This window comes from Rhynchophorus ferrugineus, unplaced genomic scaffold (assembly GCF_030347505.1).
Source record: "Rhynchophorus ferrugineus isolate W39M unplaced genomic scaffold, kcgeb_rfMv2 rfM10, whole genome shotgun sequence".
Lineage (NCBI taxonomy): Eukaryota > Metazoa > Arthropoda > Insecta > Coleoptera > Curculionidae > Rhynchophorus > Rhynchophorus ferrugineus.
The window spans coordinates 31808024-31818624 of NW_027472589.1; the positions used below are offsets into that span (position 1 = coordinate 31808024).

Genomic DNA, 10601 nt, shown 5'->3' on the forward strand with positions numbered 1-10601 from the left:
TAATAACATTGTACCTTTGCCTAAAGCCCCGCAAACCCCTGCTATACATTCAACCTCCTCAAGCTGTATTCATAAAGCTTATAATGTTGCATATTAAAATTGTTATATAAAACTAAAAAAGAGTTTTTCTCATCTTCCTTTACACCATAGACAGTGATGAAATAAAACAATAGTGAACTTATAATTAACTTTATTTAATTGGGAATATAAAATAAAGTCTACTTGTGAGTAGCAGCTTTACGCATTTGGGTAAGGATGTTGGATAGTTCTTCCCTCTTCCTCTTAGCCCTGATGTGTGTTCCTAAACGCCTCTTCAAGAATTTTAAGGCCCTCTTATCCTTTGATACCTGAATAATTAAAAACACAATAATAATAAAAAAATAAAATACATTTATGGTGTTTCATTTGTACCTTTAACAATTCCATGGCCCTCTTTTCATATGGGGCATGACCACACACTTCTCTGATCAAGTCACGAACAAATTTTGTATGTTTTGTTTGGATCCCCTTCAACCTGGCGGGGCGTACTTTGTCCGCCTTTGTCTTACCAGACGGGATCTTCGTGGTTTTGTGGCCTTTTTGGAGCCCAACGGCTATTTCATATCGTGGTGCCATACTACGATAAATTAAACGAGGTTATATTGAATATTTCTTAATTTAACACGTCACTAATATCCTTCTACACTTATCAAGGGATTTAATACAAATTATAACGATAACTTTTGTAAAAAAACTTACTTTATTCCGTTATTATCGGAGGTATATCACACCGCGTGTTTTTCAACTAAATACTTGTCAAGGAAAGAAAGATGGCGTTTTGAGATTTCCGCAAGCGCAACGTCAAAATTATTGTAGCTCTGATACACCGTAGTTCAACAATGATTCTTTGTGACATTTTCTCTATGTATGACATTTAACTATTTTTAAATGTTTATCATTCAAATATGAGTAAACATTATGTTCATCAATGATTGTAATTAGCTTTTAGATATTGTGATAAAAGAATCTCAAATATATCAAAAAATAATTTTACTTAATATTAAGTAGTATCAATTAGTTAATCATGAAGCTCTTACTTGGTTACATTTTATTGTGTGTTCTAATCTCAACAGGTTATTCCTATAGAATATTTCATAATGGTCGAATGAGGGGTGGCAATTTGGGCCAGCCAAAGGGAAAAACGCTACATGGGGAGGCCAGGAATTTCACAAGATGGTTTACCCAAACACTAGACCACTTTGACATAGGGAATCTTGCTACTTGGCAGCAGGTGGTTATAAAATTACAAAAATATTTTAGATAATTATGGTACTTTGTAGAGATACTACGTAAATGACGACTTTATAAGTAGCTCAAGAAATGTTGCATTTTTAATGATTGGTGGAGAAGGAGAAGCAACGGATGTTTGGATGACGAACGGGGCTTGGACTAATTATGGCAAGAATCTTAGCGCTATTTTATTTCAATTAGAGCACAGATATTATGGAAAAAGTCATCCCACTGAAGATCTGAGTGTGGAGAATTTAAAATTCCTTACCAGTCAGCAAGCACTAGCTGATATAGCTGCCTTCATTACAGAAACAAATAGGGAGTTTAATTTAGCTCCTGATGTAATTCATTAATAGAGATAATATGTAATTTTTTAAGTTTTGTTATTTTTAGGTGAAATGGATTGTTTTTGGTGGGTCATATCCGGGTTCTTTGGCTGCTTGGGCAAGATTAAAATATCCTCATTTGATCCATGGTGCTGTCAGTACTAGTGGACCATTATTGGCAATTGCTGATTTTCAGGGTATTAATTAATGCAGTAGTGACAAGATTCCACATAATTGTTGTTTTTTAGACTATTTTCAAGTAGTAGCAGATGACCTTCGTGGTATCAGTGAAGAATGTTACTTAGCTGTGAAGAAAGGCACAGCACAGATTGATACATTTTTGCAACACATGGTGGGTCAAAGGACATTATCTAAATTATTCCAATTGTGTGATCCAATTGAAAACAGCATTAATAACAAGAATGATATAGCAAATCTCTATGATCACTTAGCAGGAAATTTTGCAGGTATTAAAAAAAAAACTTTTAAGTGTTTTTTCAAGTACCTATTTATTATCCGTTTTTTTTTTACCTAGGCATTGCCCAATATAATAAAGATAACAGACTGAGTACTAAAGGCACCAAGTTGGGGAACATAACATTGGACACGGTTTGTGACATAATGACGAATGAAACTGAAAAATCGGAAATCACGAGACTAGCCCACTTCAACTCTCTAATGTTAAACGCCACCAACGACACCTGCTTGGATTTTAAATACTCGAATATGATCAGAGATATGCGTAACTTTAGTTGGGAAGGACCCGAGGCGGAAGGGGGTAAATTAATTCTGTTAGCAGATGTGCGATGGTAAAGATTTCGATTTAGGGAGACAGTGGACTTTCCAAACGTGCAACGAATTCGGGTTCTACCAAACGTCGAGCAAGAAACCCCAGATTTTCGGGACCATGTTTCCGGTGGAGTTTTATCTGCAACAATGCGCCGACGTCTATGGTTCGGAATTCAGCGCGTCTTACGTAAATAGGGCTGTGGATTTTACCAATATTAATTATGGGGCCCTTGATATTAAAGTGAGTATGGCAAGCTGTAGGGAAAGGAGTTTTTATGACAAGCGGGTATTCAAATGTCTTATAATTTGAATGGAAAAAATAAAATGTTAAAAAATATTTTTCAGTTCGCAGTTACCAGATTATATATGGGGCACATAATATAAAGAAGCCCGTCACTTTATATATGGCGGGCGTACTTACTAAAACAATATATGGAAGCAAATTGGTAACATTGCGTTTCCTTCAAATACGGAATAAGTGTTGTAATCCCAACCGTTTCACAAAATAACGCAACCACCAAAGTACTTTATAAAATAATATATTTTTGTTCGCAACATTGCCAAATTGTATGAGTTGTGTTTATATATTGCAGAATATATACTATATGTTTTCGTTTTTAAGACCGTTAACATTTCAGGTAACTAATGTCGTTTTTGTTCATGGTTCAGTCGACCCATGGCATGCTTTGGGAATAACACAGTCAGATAATGAAGATGCACCAGCCATATACATTAAAGGTAACAATATTTAGTGTGTTTTTATTTAAAGCATAAAAGTACTTCAATGTTTAGGTACTGCTCATTGTGCTAACATGTACCCACCAAGTGACGATGATTTGCCACAGCTGCAAGCAGCTAGAGCACAAATTCTAGAATATATTACCAAATGGCTTCAAGCATGATTGAAGCTTGAAGCATGTTGATGAGAAAGCATATTATAATATATTTTTATTACATATAAAATAACAATTATGGCCATAAAATAAATAGATTTAAATACTGGTTTTCAACCTATATATGTTATTGCCTGGCACAGGAAATTGACAACCCTAATACTATGACAATCTAACGTTCCGTTTCTAGTTTTTCATTAACACCCCAACAAAAAAAAACAGTTGTCATGACAACTGGCTGATCTTTTAACTTGTGTCTTCTATTGGTTAGTGGCGACTTAACTTTAATAGAAGGCCATGGTCAGATTTGAAAATTTATTTGACAGTTGCCCGGAAGAACATGTAAACAGTTGAATTTTAGTAACAAATCGGTTTCAAGCGGTATTGACACAAATCGGTTTTTTTTTAGAAAAAACTCTTCCCTTAACAATAGTCTGGTAATGTGAGTGTAATCTGTCGGTTTGTTGTTTATGACCATAGAGTTCTCTGTGTTCGTGACCTGTTAATATATGTATTCTTATAAACATGGAGAATGGGCTTGTGACTTTTTGCAATATTCATCTTAGTGCATATGGCGTCAGATTAAACTAAGTGCGAGATGAAAGGAGGGATCTCTATGGGCCGTGTATATATGAATAATGGTGAGTAAATATTTCATAGTCTGTATTTTCTTATCATATTTGACCTTTTAATAGTAATGTAATCCATTCAGCTATAGCCTGTATACCATAGACAGCTTAGCTTTCTTCATAGATATTTTGGTTTGGAACTGTTGAAATATATAGTAAAAAGTTTAGAACTTATATTGTTATTGTTAGTAAAAAAGCCCCTTAATCTAGATAAATAGTAGAAGAAACAACTTATTATTATATTTTTTTATTGAAAATAAAATAACACTTATGACCATAAAACAAATTTATATATATATACATCATATATTACGCTTATTAGTAAACTCCTACAAAAGAGTGCATAATTCATAAGAAAAACTGAATAATAGTTACCTTAGAAATAGATCCATTACAATAGTATGTAATTATCAAGTCTATATAAGTCTCACTAATGATTAACCACAGATAACTTCGTGCTGATGGGATATTCCAGTTGCTTTACGTCATGCTGCCATATTTGTGACCTGGTGGCCAGTTGGGGGCTTCAGAGGTTGACGGGTCCCTGGTGAACGCGTTCACTATGGAGTCTCGCAGTCTTTCTTTGAATGTCTTGTATTCCATGTCGGTGTACTGTTGGCCGAAATCGAAATCTGCTACCTCGACGATTATCCTACAAGATGATAGGCACTTTTGTTTGATTCCATTGTTTTTTTTTAATCTATATTAATACCTGGAGCGATTCTGAAGATAGTAGGCTACGCCGAATACTATCGTCACAACGGCAACTAAACTGAAGGCTACGGGAACAACGATTACCGATAGTTGAGCCTGTGGTTTCACTGTAAACATATTATAAATAATTAAGTACAATATCTCAACGAAAATGGTAATTTTGGTAAAGAAAAAAGTACCACCCACACCTAATTTTCACATTTTTACATTGCAATATCAAAAGTTTATAATGTGTACGATTATATAAAGGAACAAGCTTATTGTTCAACAAAAGGGATTTTTAAAATTTCTTTTAAGGAAGAGCATTTTCCATAAAATTTTGGTAAACTCTAAAAAAATTCTTCTACCATGACTACACATCAAGTTAGGCTTAATGAAACATTTTTTACAATTTTGGCCTCAAGATGACGATTGTTTTAATTAGTTTTGTTTAATATTTCTATTGAAAATGTCTTCATTTATCCGAAGCTAAACAAATTGGGTTTGACTTGAAGGAAATTGATGTTTGATTCCAACTTCGGTTTCGATTTCATCAGAATATAAAAGAAATCGAGAAAGGACACCATCACTTCAAAGAGAGAATAACAAAATTCGTTAAGATAAAAGGCAAACGAATTACAAGAAAATAAAAATATTGAAAATAAATATTGAAACAATGAATTTAATACATTACATTTTCTTTATTTCATATTGTAAAGAAAATAAAGCGAATATAAGTAGCACAAAAGACATACAATTTAGGTAAATTGGTTTAAAAGGTTTTTACAAACATTTTTATTCTTGGGCTGTGTTGTTAGTGCTAGTCTCATTGGTGCTATTAATTAATGGGCATAAACTCAGCTCAAACTCGTAAAAGTAACATGATGATGAGCGACGGGATTAATGAATCAACAGTGGGCACCATGAACGTGATTAACAGAAACTTACTTAATGAAATAGGTCTAACGGATTTATAAAAATGTTTTTATTTTCATGTTCAGGCTGAGATTGATAATTTATTTGATGAAATAAAACACCAAATCAGAGCGAGTTAGGTCCAGCACTCCCTGTGTTTATCATTTTCCATGGTTTCCAAAGATGTTTAGTTTTAGAGTTGTTGATAGAAAAGCTGGCCATGGAACAAGGATTTGCAAAGGCAAACAGCTCTAATTTGCCAAGAGTTAATTTGTTGTTACTGGGAGGTTCCTGGACTTCTTTGTCAATTAAACGAGAATAGTTTTCGATTCAATTAAACGAGAAGGTTAATTTAAGATAATGTTTGCCAATCATACTTTATTTTCTGTAATAAAATTTCTATTCTTTCCCTAATAATCCAACTATTTATTAGAAAATAATGGTAAGCTTTTCCGCTATGATCTGTGTTTCGATCAAAACCACATTAGTGTTTACAAAAACGAACAGAAATAATATAAATATGAATCACTATATCAAACAACCCACATCGGTAGCGATTAAAGTTTCATATTAGCATGATGAATCATTCACTGATTATTTAATGAGGCAAAATGTTAGTTAATATAACATTTATCAAACACTAAAAGCATTTAATATTATTTAGAATTGTTTAAATATATATATTGATATTAGCGCTCCCAAGAGACGCCCGAACAGTGGCTTTTTTGGATGAAATAATGTATTTCAACAATAAAACAAATACTATAATATGATCACAATAACATCCATTACTGATTTGTTGTGATATGCTCTTATAATCGAACAATGTTTAAAAGATAAAAAAATGTTGAAGCCCTATCACAGCGCCAACTACCGTGTCCGATTGTAAATCTAAACCATTCTCGAATTCACATAAACACATACAAAAAAGTCCATCAAAATTAGTCCAACCATTTAGCAGTTCAGTGAATACATAGACAGAAAAATTATATATGTAAAAATAGTACATGCAAGTAAAATTTCAATAGTTTAGAAGTGATATTTTCTATATAGCTGATAATGTGCGACGTGATGCATTTCAGCGGGATATTAAAAGAAAAACGTCAATTTAATACTTGTATAGCGAATGATGCATACGAAAATACCTTTTCTCCTATCTTTATTGTGGTGTGTAAAACGAACCATTCAGATTTTCCCACGATTTTTTGATAGTCTAAAATTTTCATAGAAGTGACGTTGAGTTAATTGAGTCAGTTGAGTTAATGGTTTGATTTTAGCAAAAATTCTTTCAATTGTTCCTAATATATCTCTGAGAAATTAGTCTCAGTATATATATTTTGAGATGGTAACTACAAGACGCTTACGACATAATTCTATTAGATTTGTAATGTTTATTGACAGTTACGTGGAAAAAACCGAAACGAAATTTATCTTTCCTAAACACTACTATTATTATCGGGCAAAATAAACAAAAATTAATTCATTTCCCCAAACAATAACACATTTTAGTAAATTTTTGTTTTCTTTTGGCATGACAAAAATCTGAGCTGGCTATTGGTCAGCGGTCAATTTATGACCAATTCAGAGTCAGATTGGAAGGTTACTTAATTTTTGTCACACAATAATTTCACCAAAACAATGAAAAAGTTAATAAATCAATGAATCTATTCCTAGTAGATTCACTTTTCATTCCCAACTCAACAAACTGTTACAGTTGTCATGACAACTGCCTGATTTTTATTGGCTAGCGCCCGATTAACCACCAATCCAGAATCCGCTTTGAGTATTCACTTGACAGTTGCACAAGAAGCTGAAATATGGGAACAAAAAGAGTATTGTAAAGACTTACCTTTATATACAGTTACGGTGACCGACGAAACCTTTATGCTGACGTCGTTCTTGATGATGATCACGATAGTGTTTTTCTCCTCTACCATCAGGAACCTCTTGATGGGGAAGTCGCAGACGTTCAGAGGTTCATAATTGCGACATGTTTCGTTACCGGTAACGTTGTAAATACCTGGAGGAAAACCTGAGTATTAAGGAAGTTCTGAAGGTAGGATGTTGAGGGCGTACCTGGTTTAAAGAGCACACAATGCGACATTTGATCGGAACCGCTGCATTTCACGTTCAGGTCCAGCAATTCGCCATATCTGAGCCAATTCGTTCCGGAGATATTGATTCCAGAAATAGGAGCTGTGGAGGATGTATCGTTAAAGTCTAATCAGGTTCAGAAAATATCGTAAATTGGTACCTTTCGTTTTGACTGACTTATGAAAATATCCATAACGTTTCTGATCATCCGTAGCAACGTTTGTATTATTGCAAATATAAGGGAATGATACGTTATAGGGCACCAGGGTACCGTTCTGCCACATTTTGATTTTGCTGGTATTATTCCTCGTGCCTGTCGGTTCGGGTGTCGCGGCAGCATCTCTTTTAATCCTCTGAGGTGTTGTGGAGTTTACAGGTGCGGTCTAAAAGAATAATAACGGGCTGGGGAAAACGTCATTTCTATTCTATTTTTTATGTTTTTCAAATCGAATTGATTTTTTTCCTTTTGATCAATCCTGACCTTTTTCTAATTCCCTGGTTCAATAGCGTTAGTCAAGAGACCGGTTATCCAGGACGAGGCTCATCATTCATGAAATAAAAAATCAAAATATAACGAAAATGACCTTCCGGAATCTTCTGTTACTAAAATAGGAACCGTCAATGGCTCGTCAAAAATTTCTGAATCGTCCGTTTGGCCAAACTGATTAAAAAGACAAGCAGCCTTGATCTAGAATGTTCCATGGACTGCTATCTTTCAAACGCGCTGTAGTATGGCTTCACTAAACAAATGCTACTACATAATAGATACGTTCAAAATAGATTTAATCTAAAAAATCGATATATAATTCGATCGTTTTAGGTGTATGTAATCCTCAAACTAATATTTTATTTTCACTAGGTAAATAATAATATTAACGATTGGAAAATAATCAGATGTAAGAGAATTTAAATAACATTTGTTTAAGGGTATGAATCTTTAAAAAACAATTGGAACAGAACACGTACAATAGAATATTATATAAAATGATCTAAACCGGAGGGGTATAAAAATTAAACTCTTTAATGAATGCCTATAAATTCCTATTAAAAAAAAAATTATATCCAGTTGTCAATTTCTCCTCTAATATTCACAGGTTCACATGAGAGAGACAGAGAGGGAAATTCATGTCTGCCAATTAATCGCTTTAGAAATTATGCATGATGCCAAATCTAGCTCTTCAATAATTTTACTTGACCAAACGGATACATTTCTCTATTTCATTTTTGCATTATTTTCTATTGATTACCTACTCGATTTACGTCCCTGTCTATAAACAATTACAAATAACTATACTTACATTATTAGGTAAGTGTAAGCTAGTTGGCTTTATGGTTGTCGTCGTAGTGGTGGTGGTAGTTGTTGAGGGGGCTTGAGTAGTGGGGGGTGGTATTGGTGTAAAATCTGCCATCACCAATGCTTCAATGTAATGGATTTCATTAGGCTTGGTAAAATTGTGGTCATATCTGAAATCTGTGGTGATTCCGTAATAAATACAGTCCACAAACCAGTATGACAAGACAGTGGGTGCCCCAGAAATTAAGTCTCTATCAGCACTTTTCAGTGAAATTATATTTTGAAGAGGCTCGGCAACAGATACGAAGGTGTCTCTCTCAGTTTTTGACTGGGTTGTCACTATTTTCCCATTCAGTGTATCTATAATGCCAATATTATATTAAAATTGGTTGTCTTCACTAGATAATATTTTACCTGTTACAATTAAAATATTTCCCATGGATCCGACAGATGAACATATTATACCTAACATTATTAGTTCACAAACCTCCACTCTTACCACAAACGTTCCAGCATTGTTAAGGGACATGTCATAGGTAATATTCCAGGTATCAGTAGGACCTGTTTCTATCTGATTGTTGAAAAATTGTATTTATCATTAAATAAACACATTTATTTGCGCCGTACATACCACACGTTTACCGACATGCAGAAAATCAGTTATCCATGTATATCGAAAATTTCCGGAAGCCAAATTATCAGAATCATCAATCACACTAGTTGTACAATTGATCGTAGCCCCCAATACAGTGGGACTATCACAAGACATGTTCAAGTGATATGAAAACACTACAAATTATCGATTTGGCTATAAACCCCGTAAAACTTAATAGTTATAGACTCACCATCGCTACAAAGGCCTAATAATATTAAAACTACGCTTATGCGGAAATCCATTATTTTTTTAGCTAACTAAAACAAAAACACTGGAGAAACGTCAAAGATGACACTGACAGATTCGTAGGTTAGGTTAAAATAAATTTTATTTAGGGTAAGGGACTGTCCCTATCGCAGATAACAGTTAGCACACCTGTCGTAAGATCGGCGGTAATTAATCATACTTATTTTTTAACAATATAATTCTGTTCTTATTTTGCAAATCTGTGAATACGAGGTGATGTACATAGAATAAAGAGAATAGAGAATTGAAGGTCGCATTGTGGCGTACCCACCAAAGTATTTTAAAAGTCTATATTTCAGCTTGCGATGTACAAATAATCTTTATGTATTTAAAAGTTTATATTAAAAAGCCAATTAAATCAGCTAAAGTTATAATATATTTTTGGAAAAATAAAAATTAGTAAGTTTGTCAACGAACATTCATAAATAATTTAAGACAAAAAGCTACAAAGAAAATATCCTAGAATAGAACTGGCTAATAACTATATAAGTAATTTACTATATTTACCTCTAATAACTATATAAGTAATTTACTATATTTACCTCAAACTTTTGTTTTTGAATTACATAAATAGATAGCAATTATTTATAACGCATGTTTTTCCCTCCACCTGTGTTATTTTTTAATGTAAAAGGAATAACAAGATATACTATATAGCATATGGTGTTTATGACTATCTCGAAGATCGCCCCTAACAACAAAATTGACAGAAACGTATTCATTTCAAAAAAATATACTCTCTACCACAAATCAGCAAAGGTGTACTTTGGGAAACTGATTTTAAATAAAATTCTATCC

At 33.4% G+C, this 10601-nt stretch overlaps 3 protein-coding genes across 4 annotated transcripts; 1 reads left to right on the forward strand and 2 right to left on the reverse strand.

The window, feature by feature from the left end:
* Positions 1-175: 175 nt before the first annotated feature.
* Positions 176-877, reverse strand: RpL36 (Ribosomal protein L36). Its single transcript, XM_076415640.1, has 3 exons — positions 739-877; positions 412-616; positions 176-347 (listed from the first exon to the last, which is right to left on the reverse strand). The coding sequence occupies exons 2-3, from the start codon at positions 613-615 to the stop codon at positions 219-221; spliced, it is 333 nt and encodes a 110-aa protein (XP_076271755.1). The 5' UTR covers position 616; positions 739-877; the 3' UTR covers positions 176-218.
* A 3-nt stretch (positions 878-880) lies between these two features.
* On the forward strand, positions 881-3394 carry LOC143203466 (putative serine protease K12H4.7). 2 transcript variants are annotated; one of them, XM_076415636.1, is made up of 8 exons: positions 881-1270; positions 1320-1610; positions 1663-1792; positions 1844-2062; positions 2131-2373; positions 2423-2625; positions 3023-3122; positions 3177-3394. In XM_076415636.1, exons 1-8 carry the CDS (start codon positions 1064-1066, stop codon positions 3284-3286), a joined length of 1503 nt encoding a protein of 500 aa, XP_076271751.1. In that variant the 5' UTR covers positions 881-1063; the 3' UTR covers positions 3287-3394. The 2 variants fall into 2 exon arrangements, 1 of the variants encoding a protein (XP_076271751.1); XR_013007338.1 differs by having other exon boundaries at positions 886-1270; positions 2423-2670; positions 2730-3122.
* A 746-nt stretch (positions 3395-4140) lies between these two features.
* Positions 4141-9906, reverse strand: LOC143203465 (uncharacterized). Its single transcript, XM_076415635.1, has 9 exons — positions 9748-9906; positions 9534-9691; positions 9317-9473; positions 8907-9262; positions 7769-7991; positions 7591-7710; positions 7364-7534; positions 4619-4727; positions 4141-4558 (listed from the first exon to the last, which is right to left on the reverse strand). The coding sequence occupies exons 1-9, from the start codon at positions 9797-9799 to the stop codon at positions 4387-4389; spliced, it is 1518 nt and encodes a 505-aa protein (XP_076271750.1). The 5' UTR covers positions 9800-9906; the 3' UTR covers positions 4141-4386.
* Between the last annotated feature and the right edge of the window lie 695 nt (positions 9907-10601).

What these genes read in the sequence shown, in the direction of transcription:
- RpL36 (XM_076415640.1), bottom strand. Translation starts at nt 615, where the DNA reads ATGGCACCACGATATGAAATAGCCGTTGGGCTCCAAAAAGGCCACAAA. An exon ending in GGGCCATGGAATTGTTAAAG is followed by an intron (nt 348 to 411) that starts GTACAAATGAAA and finishes TTAATTATTCAG; the next exon opens with GTATCAAAGGATAAGAGGGC.
- LOC143203465 (XM_076415635.1), bottom strand. Translation starts at nt 9,799, where the DNA reads ATGGATTTCCGCATAAGCGTAGTTTTAATATTATTAGGCCTTTGTAGC. An exon ending in AAATATTTTAATTGTAACAG is followed by an intron (nt 9,263 to 9,316) that starts GTAAAATATTAT and finishes TTGGCATTATAG; the next exon opens with ATACACTGAATGGGAAAATA. An exon ending in CACCGTAACTGTATATAAAG is followed by an intron (nt 4,728 to 7,363) that starts GTAAGTCTTTAC and finishes ATATGTTTACAG; the next exon opens with TGAAACCACAGGCTCAACTA.
- LOC143203466 (XM_076415636.1), top strand. Translation starts at nt 1,064, where the DNA reads ATGAAGCTCTTACTTGGTTACATTTTATTGTGTGTTCTAATCTCAACA. An exon ending in ATCTTGCTACTTGGCAGCAG is followed by an intron (nt 1,271 to 1,319) that starts GTGGTTATAAAA and finishes GGTACTTTGTAG; the next exon opens with AGATACTACGTAAATGACGA. An exon ending in AGGACCCGAGGCGGAAGGGG is followed by an intron (nt 2,374 to 2,422) that starts GTAAATTAATTC and finishes ATTTCGATTTAG; the next exon opens with GGAGACAGTGGACTTTCCAA.